The sequence below is a fragment of the Melospiza georgiana genome, chromosome 3 (genome assembly GCF_028018845.1).
Source record: "Melospiza georgiana isolate bMelGeo1 chromosome 3, bMelGeo1.pri, whole genome shotgun sequence".
NCBI lineage: Eukaryota > Metazoa > Chordata > Aves > Passeriformes > Passerellidae > Melospiza > Melospiza georgiana.
This window is the reverse complement of record NC_080432.1, coordinates 20,992,832-21,008,472: the sequence shown is the minus strand read 5'-3', so window position 1 is coordinate 21,008,472 and position 15,641 is coordinate 20,992,832. Positions and strand designations below refer to the sequence as shown.

Below are 15,641 nucleotides of genomic sequence, written 5' to 3'. Positions count from 1 at the left end.
CTCAGCAGTGAGTAATCCCTACAATCAGGGAGAGAGCTCTGCATCCTAGCTCTGATGGCACTCACAGCAGGTGCCCAGGGCAGACTGGAAGGGCAAGGCAGACCTGGGGAACAGCAAATACAAAAAGGTGCCATCCCCTCTGAAAGAAGCCATTGTAACAACTTGCAGTCTTTCATTTCCCCCAAAGCTTCCTTGGTAATTTCACAGATTCTCAGCTCTTGTTGTTCGCTGGCAGCTTCCAAATGCTCCCCTGGATGTGACAGAAGTCTGTCAGCAGCCCTGGGTGCAGTAGGTGGAGCAGCTGTGTGGCATTTTGATAGCCACCACAAAATAAATGACTCAGTTGAGTTAGAAACAGCAGATTTCAGGTCAGCAGCCTCATTTCCAACAGAAAAGTGGGGAAGTTGAAACAGTATGTGTTTCTTGGCGTACAACTTTATCTCTGTGTCCCCCACTTTGTTAAATCCACTCAGGGAGTGCAATACACAAACACCAACAGGCACTCAGCTGGCATCATTTGTTTAATAAAGTTTTTTTCTGGTTTTAAAAAAGTTTACAAGACAGATGTGTTCCACATGATAAACAACTAGCAGCTGATCTTCTCTTGTAATAACTTAATCCATGCACAAAGACTGGACTGCCTAACCTGATGCTAGGCAGCAGCTAACAATTTACCAAAATATGCACAGATCTGCACACACTGCAATGGAAACAGGTAGCACATGACACCACGGAGTGAGAATCAATACACAAGCCTGCTCAGAGAATTTTCAGAATTCAAGTGTAAGTTTAAGGAAAAACCCTGATTTATTCTTTAAATGGAGCTCATGTACTGAGAGTGAAATGCTCTGCTACAACCTGCCCACAGCCACCCTTTGCTCAGCAGTCGTGTGAGAACGCAAACACAGAAATGTCACAAGTCCTTTTCACTACTGACACTACACATTAACAACTGGATCTGATAGCATTGCTTTGGTTGGTTCAATACAGAATGAAAGGTTTCTAATGGCTCAGCTCTGCTTTCCCATTCTGCATCCTTCTCCAAAGTGGTTGAAGAGTGTTGCTGAGGCCAGTGTTGGGTCTTTCTTCAAGAATTCAGTGTAGCTTTTGTTAAGAAACTGTGGAAGGCAAAAAACAGGAACATTACTGTCAGTAGAGCAGAAATACTGCAGGATTCCTTCAAATCCCACAGAGAAAAGAATCTTTACTTATTGTCATAGCATGAAAACTAATGCTAGGTTATCTGTACACCACATTTTAGAGATGTTCAGCTCCTTAGAAATCCAAATGTTATTGGAAAGATTAGACTCACCCAATCATTCCAATAACACTGCAAACCCTCTAATATGTCCTTATTTCAACACACAACCCAGAAACAGTGTGGGGGAAAACCCTGCAGAGAACAGAAATCATCACCCAATGTCTGACCACCTGGGAAATTCATGGATTTAAGAAAGAAAATAAAAAAGTAAGGACATTTGTGAGCAATGAATGATGCTGAATTGTATAAATCACAGGCAGACTAAACTCTGGGGACAGGAAAATGAGAGAAAGGTTAAACTTTAACTTTGCAAAGCTGTTAATAATTAAACTGCACAGCCAGCTCAGGGCTTCAGTGTGCAGATGAGGATAATAACACTTTCTTGAGAGCTTGGACACGTTTGAAAAGTCAAAATCAGCAATGTAACTTTTTGGGAGCAGGGAGGGGGAGGGAAGATAACGAAAGCTGTGTCCTGAAGGCTTAAAGCTGACTGGAAGGGTATGATAAACACATATCTACATAGGCAGATAATCCATGACAGAGGATTCAGGTCTGTATTCAGCCTAATTCCATTCGCTGATGTCTAGGCATGTCCTGGAGGTTGAGTGCCTGAAGGGAGAGATCTCCTGCTGCTGAGGCAAGTTTGGCTCTCAATGCCTGCCCCAATGTCCTTATTAGATGGTGGAGGTCTATGAGACAGCCTGTGACTAATTCATCCTGGGAAAGAGCAAAACTGAGCAGGGGCAGGTAAGAACCATAAAGGAAGTTGCAGTTCTGCAGTTCTGGAGCTGTTTTCCACCTCCATTGCTGGGGACTGTGCTGTATTTGGGCTGTTCCAGAGTGAGCTCCCTGCTAGGTCAGGACAGACAGAAATACAGCCCTGTGTATCTGAAGAACACAAGGCAGGATTCTGAGTTAAGTCACTGCCGTATTATCAGATCAAACTTTCAGATTTCCTGAGTCAACATGGAAACAGCCACAACAGGGCCAGACCCACAACTCCTGTCGAGCTGGGAAGAGGCTTTCACCCACCCCAACACTCTGGTGTGCGACTGCAGATGGGAGCAGAGGTTGTAAAATTTATAAAACCAGCAAGATTATAAAATTTCACCTTCCAGCACTTCTAATGACACTCTCTGCATGTGCTGCTTCAGTAAAAGAGGTAGGGGGCCAAGCATTCCAGAGGAGAGGAGAAACCAAACCTGAGGCCTGCCTTGGATGAGCTAAGGCTCCCTTTCCGAGGACACGTCTCCTTCTGCTCCACTGCTGGCACTGGGGTCATCCTTGTTTCTGGGGACATTTCTTTCTCTACTTGACTCAGAGGGCACCTTGGTTCTGGTCTTCTCTTTCCTTTGTTGCTGTTTTTCAAGTTTTGTCAGCTATTCATAAAGTAAGGAAAAAATACATTATGTAATAAAATGATTTCAGAAGTCTATTTCTAAAAAATTGTAAATGTGAGCATTTGTATAGAACTTGCAACTTAGATTCACAACACCAATACATGTATCAACAAAACAAAAAAGAAAAAACAACCCTGAAGGCAGAGATTTTCAAAAGTTTAGAAAAGACAGTGAATTATCACCATAAGATAACATCATCACCCCAAGTATAAAAGAGAAATGATTTATTTATATCCCTCAGCACAAGTAATACAAAAAATACATTTGGATTGACTAATCCAAATGTATTTTTACTAATTACATTGCAAATGACTTACAAAGTTCTGATTACCAATTACAAACACAAGACAATTGCTCAGACAAAATGAGATATTTCACTGTCACATCCAATGACATAAAAGAGCTATTTATCAGCAATTATTTGTCTAATCTCTTCCTGCTAACATCACATTGAACACTGCAGGATGGTTCAGCTATCTCTTCTTGCTAAAGCTGCAAGCTCAAGTATAAAAACCACACCATCCCTAAGCCTTACTTCCCATGCTACAAACAAATCAAAAGATTTTTGTCAGCAAAAAAATGGGCAGGGAAGAGAAAAGAGAACAACAATTTAAATTGGCTCTCCCTCATCACACTTTGCATGATGGATGTCTTGACCCCACCTCCTCTTGGAATTTCTATTAGCTGAACACTGCTGGGACCAGGAGTGGGAGCTCTATTCATTCTTTTCTGTCTCTTTTCTGTCTCCTTCTAATTCCCTCTCCTCTGAGTTTTGAGCAACTTAAATTTGGGCAGGTTTAGAGTTTGCAAAGCTGAATGGGTTAAGCCAATGCTTTGTGAAATGTTTTGTGTTAACTGGATGTTACTCTAAATTTTTACCAAAGCGGTCTGATTTTCTGAAGGTTGCCAGTGAAGTTTTTGTTCTTTTGACTTCTTGATAATATCCTGTTGGGATTTCTCCCTTGTGTCTAACTCAGGGAACATGAAAACACCCTAAGCCCTTTCAAGAGGCTCATCAAGGGAGTTTTGGGCCTTACACTGCCAGAGAAAGTTTAAAAACCAGCATCCTTCCCAAGTTGTGACCACCAAGAAGGTGTTGTCAGATGGGTAAAGCAGGCAGCCTTGAACTGGGAAGGCAAAACCCTTAAACAAGTCAATATTCCCCAAGAAAGAAATGAAACCTTGCAGAATCCTGCACACCTCGGTAATTCCTTGGTTATTTTACACCTACACACTGGGCAGCAGTTCTCACTCCAAAAACAGAGCTGCTGCTGCTAATTATGCATGGTTTGGCCTGAGAACTCTAAAACTGCAAGGGTACAGAAAGACTAGAGACAGAAGTAGATTTTTCAGGGGCTAAAACATGATACAAGAATCCAGAAACAGAATTTGAAGAAAATGAAACCAACTTCAAACCAAGCTTCTTAAGGCAACACAGGGCACTTGTATCCACTCATTCACAGTTGGAGGACTTGCTGAGAAGGATGATGTGAGGGACAGTGTCAAAAGCTTTACTAAAATCTAGAAAAACTAAATCCACCACCTCCCCTTCCTTTACCTCCTTATTGTAGAAGAGCATTACAGTTAGACAGGACTTTCCCTTTTGTATCCATGTTGACTTAACCTCACCTTTAAATGGCTTTCAGAAGCAACCAGCATGATCTTCCCCACAATTTTTCCAGGCACCGAGGTTAGATTAACAGGCCTGTAGTTACCTGATTCTTCCCTCCTGCCCTTTTTATAAACTGCAGTAACAATTTCACCAAGGTTAAGTGAAGCATTATACAAATAAGGTTGGTGTGGCCTTGCTGAGGCACAACAATCCTTCCCCCTTTTCTCTCAGCCTGAAAAAGTTGGCCACTGTTGTGTTTAGAGGATGAGGAAGCCTCAACACTGAATTTGGTTTTCAGCACAGCTTGTGCTGTTCCTCAGCAGAGCTAGCTCACTCTTCTGTCCACTCCAGACTTAAATTTGGGATTGAAATTCACTATTCCCTTGTTTCTGACAGAGAGGCACCTCGTCACCTCCATCCAGTCACCCAAGAAACTTCATTAAAGGCAGGGGGAGTGATCCAGACTAATTAAAAACATTGTTAATGAGTCATGATTAATCAACAGCTTTAATGAGGAGGAGGAATAAACTGTGAAAAGCTGTTCTGCATTACACACACACAACCTTTCAAAGGCCAGGCAACTGAAGAAAACAATGCACTTATTTGTCCGTTCAGAGGCTGCAGAGGAAGGACAAGGTCCTTGTACCCAATGAAGCTGTACTGCTTCACAGGAATGCTACAAATTTGCAGAGGATACATATCATCCTTCCAGACAGACCTTAGGAGTCACTTACTTGTTTAGGATCAACAGTGGCTGCTGGGGACTCCAGTTCTATTGTTACAGGACCATCATTCTGGATGTGGACCTGCATGTAGGCACCAAACTTGCCATCTGAAAAGGGAAAAGACAAGTGCTCAGAGCCCTTGGGAGGATAACACACACCAAAGTTTTTACCAAAAGTGATACCAAAAAGAAATAAAAAATACATAAAAGGACAGCCTATTGAACTGCACAAAGCTACTAAGAAAAAAACCAGTGTATGTGCACCCAGGTATGTAGCTTGACATTCAGAGAGGATAAATACATGGCTAAGTAGAGAAACATGCACAAAACAAACCAAGTCTACAGGTAATCAGGGTGTCCACAGTTCAGGATGAGCAGGATGGTTCTCAGTGCCAGGAGATGACATTTTAAAGGCTCTAACAGCTCCAGTCCAACTGACCACTTGATGTTTTGAAGGAACTTTATATTTAGCCAAAAGGTAAGAAAACCAGGAGCCTACTCTGAAGCATTTGATAATTGAATACTGCAGAGCAGGGGACACTGGGGTGCAGCTCAGGTCCTGTGGCATTCACATTCTCTGAAAATTCCCTTCACCCAGGATTTTTCTCCTGGGAAGCTGAGAAGCCTCAGAGAAAAGGAAAACAATTCTTATCTGATTTGCTTCTCCTGTGTTTTGCTCCTTTGGAATGTGTTTGGAGATTGTTTACCCACAGGTGATTGTTCCATTGGATTCTGGTGTGAGCTGTTTTCACTTTTTGGCCAATCAGGGCCAAGCTGTGTCAAGGGCTCTGGAAAGAGTCATGAGTTTTCATTAATATCTTTTTAGCCTTCTGTAAGTATCCTTTCTGTATTGTGTAGCATAGTTTACCATAGTATTCTTTAATATAATATAGTACCATAAAATAATAAATTAGCCTTCTGAGAACATGGAGTCAGATTCATCATTCCTTCCTTCATTGGGGTACCCTGCAAATACAGTAAGTCCCAATGTGCTACAGCCATTTCTACATTCCTGCTGGTAACCTAGGCTGGTCTCTCAGAGTTACACAGAGGTAACCTACAACCCTGTGAGCACAAAACCCAGTCAGAATTAATGCATCTTTCTTTAACAAAATAATAAACAAAGAATATTATCTGAAACTTTATTAGTGGGAACACAACTTTGCAAACTGCTCTCTACAATCATCCCATCCCTCTGCTGTACTTCACTTACAAAAAGGGTTGGTCTTTTCCATTTCCCATTCATGTGTATGGACCTAAAAAAAAGGTAAACTCCACAAGCCCTTTTTTTTCCAGAGGCTGATAAAGTGGTCAATTAAACCCCCAACTTTAGCAGAACACTCAAAGTACTCCCATGTCATAAGCATTTTCTGTCTTGTTTTGGCACCAGAACTACTGTCAAGGAACATCTTTCTGTAACAGTTCCCTCCATTCTCCTCACAGATTTAAGTTCCTAGTTACTCTCTTCATCCTTCCCCACTTTAAGACTTCTGGACTGATCAATTCATCTTGCAACATCTTCTGCAATAAAATAGGATCCTAGAAGTATTATTAAAGTGACAAGTTCATTCTGCTGGACACCCATCTCTCCAAATTCCTTGCCTCTAAAACCCAACACACATGCCTTCCTCAGATGGAATATCTGCACCTGACATGAGTCAGAGGAGCCACATCTGAGCCATACAGACTTGAAAAAGAGGCATCATTTACTTCCAGAATATTTTTGTACATATTTCAAGCCTTATGACCTAGAAATTTCACACTGGTTTTATACTTCTAAGCTTGTCTACTTGGAAAGTTATTCTTAATTAACCTCATGTGAATACTGTTGCTCCAGATAAGAGCACTTATTCTGAAATGACAGCACTCACAAAGGGAATTAATCATGGAGAATAATTGTGCTTTCAACTTATACCAAACCTTAATCTGAGTTAAACTCTTCCTTGTGGAACAATCCTCTCATATTTACTTAGATATTACTACTAAGGGAGTAAGACATTTCACACTCCTTGCCATGTTAATCTTTACTACCTCAGAAGAATAAATCCACATTCAAGACAGAGAGCAAAGGCCCTGCAACAGAAGGCGGAGCCTTGGTAGGTCTGATATTTGGATAATAGCTTGCAACAAGAGTTCTCAGGCCTGCAGACACCAGCTCTGCTCCCCAGAGGGGAGAGGCATGTTGAAGAACACAAGAAAGCACTGAAGAACAACAGGCAAAGACTTCTGATGCAACCTTTTATTTCCTACATGTGGGTGCCCACGTGCTGACCTGGGAACCATGGCTGTGAAGCTTCTCCAAGATTTCAATTGCCAAGTGTCCCACTGCTCTTGGTGTGGAAGAATGGTTTGTGCCTCTCTTTGGGAACACTTCCCACTCAGCTCCTGGCTGGCCAGCTCCAGGGAGCAGAGAGGAGCTGCCTGCCCAGCACCTACAACTGCCAACAGCCAAATTCTCTACAGGAACCAGAAAACACAAGGCTCTCAGGAGACAGGACAAGACCTTCATTGATCTGTCTTTGCCTCATCTACACAAATTCCACTTTTAGTGATTAAATTACTCCTCCAAAATGCATTAAGCAATTTGTAGTATCAAAAGGGAAGGGCACCTACAGCAATCCAGAAAATCAAACTCTTATCTCCCAATAACTACAGCTGTTGTGTGTGTGCCTGTGTGTATGTAGGGGCAATGTGCGTACAGATTTTCCAGACAGCAAAGAAGCAAAAAAAAAAAAAAAAAAAAAAAAACAAAAAAAAAAACACTGGCAAAGCAATTGGCACAGCAGAAACTTCAACCTAAGAGAATCTTAACAGACTTGGGTGCAACACACCATAACTGGCACAGCTTAATAAGAAAGCAAAATCACAAACTGACAGGTAGCTCCAGTGCTGCCAGCAGTTTTAAATTCATGTGTTATCTGACACAATAGCACTCTTGGGTGTCCAAATCTGTGCTTTTAACACTGAAAGAAAAATGCAGACGGGAAAGCTCATTTTGCAGAAAGCACTGGCAAAAAAAAGTGCCAAAATAAGGGCACTTAATATTCATTCCAGATACACAACTGCTATTCACTGAGAGAATGAATTCAAAAAGCTGCTTTCAAAATATGAAGTGATTGAAGGGGTATCAGAAATGCATTCCTTATCAGGAACATATGGTGGAAGAACATATCAAGCTAGAAAAGCTTGAAAAATTGACATTTTTGGACATGGGGACATGTGTGCATTTCACTGTGCCTCCTTGGAAAGCACTGGAATAATTATCCTAACCTAGAGTCAATATGAAAATTAGCCTCTGAATCTTTCCTCAGCTTTTTTAATTTTTTTCCTCATTAGGAAAGTAAGGCCAACCACTACCTATTAGCAGACACCAATTAAAAAATAATCTTTTCTAGAAACTTGTCTTCTGTCAAGTGTAGCAAAAAATCGAATCTGAATATGAAAATGGACAAAAAGTACTCAGAAAACCAAACAGATTGAGCGTGGACAGAGCATAAATTAAGAGGAAAGCCAGGTATATTCTGATAAAGAGAAAACTGTTCCACACATGACACAGAGTTGAGGAAAGAGAATGTAAATCAAAACCTGTTCTCAAGCAGCACATTACACCTCCCACTGTCACAATTCCACGTAACAGGATGTGGAAGTGACAGATGGAACTGTGCTGTCCATCACACACTGGTGACACCGTAGAGCCTCACTAAACACACCTCTCAGAAAAAAAATGCTTCTCTTGGGTTTATCAATTTATACAGCACAAAACATCCAACCTTTGAGGGAGCCTGACCACAGAGCTTGTTCTCACGGCTGCAGCCTCTCTGGGGTGCTCATGTTGTGCAGCCAAAAGGAATACAACATCTATGTGTCATGGAATACAACATCTACATGCCATGGAACACAACATCTACATGTCATTCAGAGAAAGGCTTGAACAGAGAAAGACTGGAGCAATCACCCTGACAGGCTCTAGTGAAAATATTGGTAACATCCCTTCAGCTACAGAAAATCACAGAATAAAGAAAACAACAGTCAGGAAAGGACACACACAAGGAGTGTGCACTGGTCACAGCAAGGCCCTTACCAACCTTCTGTCCTTACCTTTAATAAGCTCTGGTTTGTAGGCTTTTCTTAGCTGCTCTAGGAAGTTGTTATAAAAAGACTCTGCCTGCTCTGTGGGCATTGCCATGTGATAGTCAGGCTTGTTTCCCTTCAGGATGCACTGGAGAGTGAACTGGCTCACACACAACACTTCATACTGTTTATCCATCACACTTTTGGACCAGTGCTTCCCACTTTCATCTTCGAAGACTCGCAAGTTCAAGATCTTCCGAACCCTGGGAGGAGGAGAAGATAATTAATTCCTAAATTGTCCCCTGTAGGATCAACAGGTACCAGACACAATAACAGATGCATATTCAGCCTGCCTCCACATAACAAGATATCCCTCTGCCCCTTGACTCCCAGCCATGGGAATCTCATCACATTAGGCAGAGCCCTTACACAAATGTCAGGTCATTATTCCACACCAGCATTTCACAGTGTGGCACCAGGACAGAATAACTGCTGCATGTTCCACAGCAACATAAAGATGGCACAGGAAGGAAGAGAGTTCACTCTTTACTATCTGCTTTGATGTGTCACAACATTATTGAACGTGTGAACAGCTTTGGGAATTTGAATCCTCCCACCAGACCAGGAAATCACACTCAGTAGGAAATGAGATCATCCTAAACTGTGTTTAAAACTGTGGGTTTTTGTTTCCAATCATGATTCCAATCATGATTCATTATATACTCCTCCTGCTTTGTCACTTCCTAGCACTATTTCCAGACCAGGCCCCATAAGCCAGATGATGACAACACTTTTTCATCAGGATGAGAGGAGGAATCCAAGGAACAGGGCAGAACTGCAGGTGGCAGCAAAGTGGTTTGAATTTTGGGCCGATTTTCTTGAGATAGGGGACAGAACTGACTGGCTCAACACAACAAGGGGACTTTCACAAGTGGATCCTGAAAAGCAGCAGGAAACTGCAACCCAGTCCATGTCAGGACTGCATCCAAGCCACTCTCCTGTCTTTGGTTTCTTCTTCTGGCTTCTCCACACCTGCAGCATATCAAGTACAAAGGGTTTCAAGTGCAGCCATCAGCCAGGCATTTTGCACTGCACCAGAGGTGAGGCAGTGAGTGCAAGACAAAGCTGAGACTTTGTTGTGGTCCAGCTTCAGGGTTTTACCATCCCTAAGGCACAGAACAAGAACATCCTTGCCAACTTGTGTGTGTCAACAGCAAACAGAATTAACTCCTGAATGAAGTGGATTGTTGAAAGCATCCACTGGAAGACCCCAGCAGAAGGCTTAAACCATCACCACTCCTCTGTTTTCTTCACAGAGGTGTTTGTTGTTTCATTTACAGGATTACTAAAGTTTCCTTTAATAGGACCTGAGAAGCCTGGTTAAGCTGCTTTCTCTCACTCCCTTTGCCCAGATGCTGGCTTCCTGCCCTTCCTGTGCCAGCCATCCCAACAACCTGGTGCTGAGAGCATGGCAGCCACAGATCTCCTGCCTGCAAAATTCAGGAGCAGCTTCCACATCCATCCAGGCAGGGATGGGAAGTGATGGCAGAGCAGATGTTACCCACTGAGGCAACCAATGGAGAATGTGAAAACAAAAACCCCTTCTTTTTGACATCAGTCAGCTCCATTACCTGTTTCTTTTTTACCTTTGCAAGGACTGAGATCAGCCCTAGAGCAATAACCAGTCCAAAAGAGACAGAAGAAGCCCCTGGAGAGCTCTCCCTTGCATGTGTTTGCTGGCTGAATCCCAATATTCTGTGGCCATGGAGCAGATGGCCAGAGCCAGTCCTCCAGGCTGCCAAAACTGATTCCTGTTTGCAGACAAGCAGCTGACAAGACTATCCTGCCTTTAGGAAGAAGAAAACTCCTGTGCAAGCTAAACGGAGAGTCTGATGATACTCATAAATCCCATCATTGAAGGAGGGATTTCTTTTGGACTCAAAAAGGATTTAAAAGAGTCTGCTCTTGATAAAAAACACATAGCAGAAAACGGGACCAGATTTTTCTCAATGGAACATGAAGAGAAAACTTGTATTCAAGGTAAAATCTGAAGAGGAATTAACAGGCAAACCTGAGTTTCCCAACAGGAATAGCTGATTTTTTTGGCTACTGCACAGCTATCAGCAATGCACAAATACAAGAGTACAAGGCAAAAGGAAGGGAGTGACTTACATGTGCTCCAGCTCTCTTTGTGTGTCTTCCAAAGAAATGCCCAGCAGCACACAGAGGCCTCGTCCTATTGAACTGATCTGTTCACCACCCACTGGAGAAAGCAGAGAGGGAAAAAAAAATAAGGCTAAATGCAGTGTCTTGTTTTATGGCACAAGTTAGGACTGGTTTCAGCAGTGCAACCACTAAAGAAAACAGCATTCTAAACCCTGTTTCCTCTGTCTTAAGTTTGTAGATTTGAAAGACCACACAGAAGCATTCTTTCAAAAGTTTTCCAATGCCAGCACTTCTTTATCAGACTGGGTTACTTACTCCAGCATTTCAAAACACTGTATGAAGATTTTGATACTGCAATTGCATCAGTTGTCTTAAACACAAAGGTGGTAAAACTCTCCCCAATCCTTGAAAAATTATCCACCTGGTTGATGCCACCAAGTGCACTCAATTTCTCTACTCCACCATTCCCTTCATACTTTGCCATTATTTTGAGCAGGTGATTTCTACCTGAGTCCTTATGGATTTTTTGAAATATGACTCCCAACAACCTGCAAATTAGACCCTCCTAATCGGGAAATTTACCCCTTTTATGACATTTACAATAAAACACAAAAATAGGCAGTGTTCTCCTAAGAAATGCCTTAAACTATCTTAATGTACTTATCTTAATGTGGTTCATCCTGAGATGACTGTGTTAAGAATAAATATGGTCTTAAAACTGAGATAAGCACCAGTTACCCAGCTGCTAAAACTGCATCCATGCTCATGACTGGGACAAAAAGCTGCAAACATCCCACAAAAAGAAAGGAGATCAGGCCTCCAGTGAAAGATAAAAGTGTCCGTGCACCAGTGGCTGGACCAGGGTATGAGTCCTCCAGTCCAGCAATCTGTCCTGCTAAGTACAGCAGTGTCCACCAAACCCTTCAACAGCCAGGAACTCTCCCCAGTTTCAGCTCAACAGTAGAAATTCTCCCCAGAAAAGTCACAGGAGGTGCAAACCAGTGCAATAGCAGGGATATTCCATCAGGACACACCACTCCTGAAGGAACCCAGGCGAGCAGTGCCTGGCAGGGCAGCTGGGACAGCACCACTGATACACACACGGGCAGTGCAAAAAGATGATCCGGGCTGCACTGCCAACACGCCTGCCGTGCACGGAGGTGACTGTGACTGCAGTGCCAGGAGAGGGACAGCGGCATGGCACTGCCACCACAGAAACAGCAAAGCACGGCCGTGCCAGGGCAGCCCCGCTAACGCAGCGCCCAGGCGGTGTCACGGCCCCCAAGCAGTGCCACAGCACCCAGGAGGTGTCACAGCCAGAGGCCAGGAAGCGTTCGGACAATGCTCCCGGCACACGGTGTGACTCTCGGGGATGTCCCGTGCAGGGCTAAGAGCAGGACTCCACGATCGCTGTGGGTCCCTTCCAGCTCGGAATCCTGTGTGATTCCGTGAGCACAAGCGAAGCAAGACGACTGCGACTGTGCTGCCGACACAAAGGCGCTGGAGGAGGCGACGGCAGCCGTGTGCCAGCCCACGCCCGCCACGCAAGGGGGCACACGGAGCTCCACACACGCCCCACACACACACACACGCACCCGCGGGGCCGGGTCCTGGGAGAGCCGCGAGCGAGCGGAGCAACGGCAACCCCACGCGGGGGGACAGGGCGAGGGGAGCCCCGCGCACCCCCACAGCCAGCCCCGCACACAGACACCCGCCCGGCCGGCCCGGCCCCCGCAGCTCCGCGCTCGGGACACACTGACCTGTGACGCTGGCCTGGGCCACCCGCTGCACGATCGCCTTCATGGCGCAGCGCAGCGCAGCGCAGCGCGGCCGGCGCCGAGCGGGGACAGCGGCGGCGCCCGGCAGCGGCGGCCGCTCCCCGCGCACAGCGCCCCCCGGCGCACGGGAGGTGCCGCTGCAGCCTCGGCACCGCCGCGACGGGGGATTCCATGGGACAGGGGCTTGCCCTTCCTCTTATTCCCTTAGTCCCCTCTTCCTTTTATTCCTCTTAATCCCCTTCCTGTAGGGATTTGGGGGTGCCTTCCAAAAAAAGGAATATGCACGTAAGCAGACTGGCATCCGCTATAGGGACACTGCAGGGTGCACATAAAGATAAGTGGCTGGGAAAAGGAGGTGGTTGGTGGCTGTAAGGAGATGAGGTGGGTCCGTAGGTGCAGGGGCTGGGTGGGGCTTGGGTTGTAAAAGTCCCTACAGAATCAAAGGTGTGGGCTGCAAGGGCAGGGGGGCTTTGCACCAGGCCAGGTTGCTCAAGGTTATCCAAAAACTGGCCTTGAGCACTTTCACAGCTGGGGAATCCAAACCCTCTCCAGGCAGCCTGTTCCAGTGCCTCACCACTCTCACAGTCAAGAATTTCACCCCAGTATCAAACCTAAATTTCCCCTCTTTTTATTTGTACCACCTCCCCCTTTGTTGTATCACCACAGTTCCTGAGGAAGACACCCTCTCCCTGCAGCAATTGGAAGGATCTGGAAGCTGAGGTGTGTGGGCAGAGGAGATGGAGTCAGCTTTCCAAACAGCAAGATGGGAAACCTCAGCTCCCCTTCTGGGCAGGGCAAGATGTGTCCTAAAAGGGCTGTAGGAAGAAACAGTGAAGGTGATGTCCATAAGGACTGGGGAAAATCCTACAGAATGAAGATTAGTTCTGGCCACAGAGTTCAGGGACAGTACCCTGCAAGGGGAAGGCATGTGCAAGGATCAGGAAAACCCCTAAAGAACAAGAGCCTGGAGCAGAACATTCAGTAAGTTTTTAGCTTACAGAAACATCTCCACACTTGTAACTCATCTCTCTGAGCTTTTATTTGAAGGACCATTAAGAACTCCAGTAACCAAGACATTAAACTATATTCCTTCCCATTTACTCATCGTTCCTGAAGTATCCATTTCAGAGCTGCCCAGCTGAGGAGCCACCCCAGGTACAGCCTGGATCTACCTGGGTTTGTCCTGCTGGGAAAGCACCTTCACACCAGCGGGGCAGAGCTGCTGTTCCAGCAAAGCAAGGGACAGTTTTCCAGCAGTGCTCTGGTGCCAGGCACTGGGATGATGTTCTCACAGGTCCAGCACAACGTTCTGAGCTTCTGAACAGCTCACTTCTCAGAAGGAGGGCCGTCATCAGGAACAAAGAACGACACCACACGCCTGAGCAGCCGAGTAAGGGGAGGCTGAACCTCTTTGTAAGTTATTTCTGTTGTCACTGTCAATCCAAAAGGATATTCCTTAGTGTGTACTTCCTTGCGGGGTTGGCTTGCCTCAGGATCATTTCTATTCTCTAAGGAATAAAAAAGATGGTTAGGGCAGGGAAGACAAAAAAGAGCACAAAAATAAAAATGTTTTATCCCTTTATCATGGCAGCCATGTATTCTTTTTACTTTTCCTTCCATTCTGAGGCTCAGATAGCAAAGATCTGTTAACCATAGCCAGAAAAACTGATTTAATGAGGTAGATCTGATACCTGCACTAGTACTGGACAATTCTCAGTACTACAGTAGCAGTAACAACAGGATTCCCAAGCTATCCACATCAAAACGAGCCCCAGCAGCCCAGTGCGAGCACCCGTTAATTCCACTGTGTGACCACCCTCTCAGTAAAGAAATGCTTCCAAGCTAATTGTCCGGCAGCACAGCTTCAAACCATTCCCACAGCGCAAATAAAAGCAACAGGGTGGGAAGAGTGTAGTGATTTGAGATATAGCACAAGCTTCTCCCATCATCACGGGATGTTATCTCCCCTCAGGAGGGACACCCGGCTCACTCAGTCGGCACCCGCACAGCCCGAAGTGCCCCGAGGGGCGGGCAGGCAACACCCAGCGTTACTTTCCCCGGCCGGGAAGCGATGGGAGCGGCACTGGGGAATCCCAGGAGCTCCCCCTCAGCCATGAGAGCCCAGGAGCCGCCCGCGGTCGACCTCTCCCTCATGCAAGCCCCGCCCCGGACATGACGCGCGCCCGAGCGAGCTCTCCCTGAGCGAAACCTCCCCAGCCCCCGGAGGTGACCGCAGGCCCCGCTGCCGGTACCGGTACCGGTGCTGCCGTTCTCCATGCGGCCGTAGTAGATGAGGGCGCCCAGCGTGGTCCAGGCGCCCAGCGAATAGACCAGCGCGGCCCTGGCGTTCCACACGGCGGCGCGCGCCGGCTTCATGGCCGCCCGCGCGGAAGCCCCGCCCACAAAACGGGCACGCGCCGAGGGGCGGGGCATGCGCAGGGGGCGGGGCTAAAGGAGCCAAGAGCCGCCCATGGCAGCGACAGCGGGATTTGGGGACAACGCTATGGAGCAGAGCTCCTACCCGTTTTGTTCTTCATTAATACAGCTTCCCATTTGCTGGGAGACCTCTTAAGAACTCTTAAAAGAGAATTCTTAAAAGTTAGGCTAAAGCTGTCAAAATCTCTGTTGG

The 15,641-nt window shown here is 45.7% G+C and overlaps 2 protein-coding genes across 3 annotated transcripts; both read right to left on the bottom strand.

The window, feature by feature from the left end:
* Positions 1 to 503: 503 nt before the first annotated feature.
* DTD1 (D-aminoacyl-tRNA deacylase 1) lies at positions 504 to 13,091 on the bottom strand. Its single transcript, XM_058020234.1, has 6 exons — positions 12,995 to 13,091; positions 11,241 to 11,331; positions 9,096 to 9,331; positions 5,008 to 5,105; positions 2,464 to 2,640; positions 504 to 1,118 (listed from the first exon to the last, which is right to left on the bottom strand). The coding sequence occupies exons 1-5, from the start codon at positions 13,035 to 13,037 to the stop codon at positions 2,485 to 2,487; spliced, it is 624 nt and encodes a 207-aa protein (XP_057876217.1). The 5' UTR covers positions 13,038 to 13,091; the 3' UTR covers positions 504 to 1,118; positions 2,464 to 2,484.
* Positions 13,092 to 14,033: 942 nt separating this feature from the next.
* Positions 14,034 to 15,417, bottom strand: SMIM26 (small integral membrane protein 26). 2 transcript variants are annotated; one of them, XM_058020812.1, is made up of 2 exons: positions 15,265 to 15,417; positions 14,034 to 14,520 (listed from the first exon to the last, which is right to left on the bottom strand). In XM_058020812.1, the coding sequence occupies exons 1-2, from the start codon at positions 15,386 to 15,388 to the stop codon at positions 14,339 to 14,341; spliced, it is 306 nt and encodes a 101-aa protein (XP_057876795.1). In that variant the 5' UTR covers positions 15,389 to 15,417; the 3' UTR covers positions 14,034 to 14,338. The 2 variants fall into 2 exon arrangements, with proteins under 2 accessions (XP_057876795.1, XP_057876796.1); XM_058020813.1 differs by having other exon boundaries at positions 15,271 to 15,417.
* Positions 15,418 to 15,641: the final 224 nt, after the last annotated feature.

Excerpts from the sequence above, each read along its gene's own strand:
- DTD1 (XM_058020234.1), bottom strand. The coding sequence starts at position 13,037 with ATGAAGGCGATCGTGCAGCGGGTGGCCCAGGCCAGCGTCACAG. Across the intron at positions 11,332-12,994 it reads GGCCCAGGCCAGCGTCACAG|TGGGTGGTGAACAGATCAGT; the intron begins GTCAGTGTGTCC and ends TGCTTTCTCCAG. Across the intron at positions 9,332-11,240 it reads CAAAGAGAGCTGGAGCACAT|GGTTCGGAAGATCTTGAACT; the intron begins GTAAGTCACTCC and ends TCCTCCTCCCAG.
- SMIM26 (XM_058020812.1), bottom strand. The coding sequence starts at position 15,388 with ATGAAGCCGGCGCGCGCCGCCGTGTGGAACGCCAGGGCCGCGCTGGTC. Across the intron at positions 14,521-15,264 it reads GAACGGCAGCACCGGTACCG|AGAATAGAAATGATCCTGAG; the intron begins GTACCGGCAGCG and ends TTTATTCCTTAG.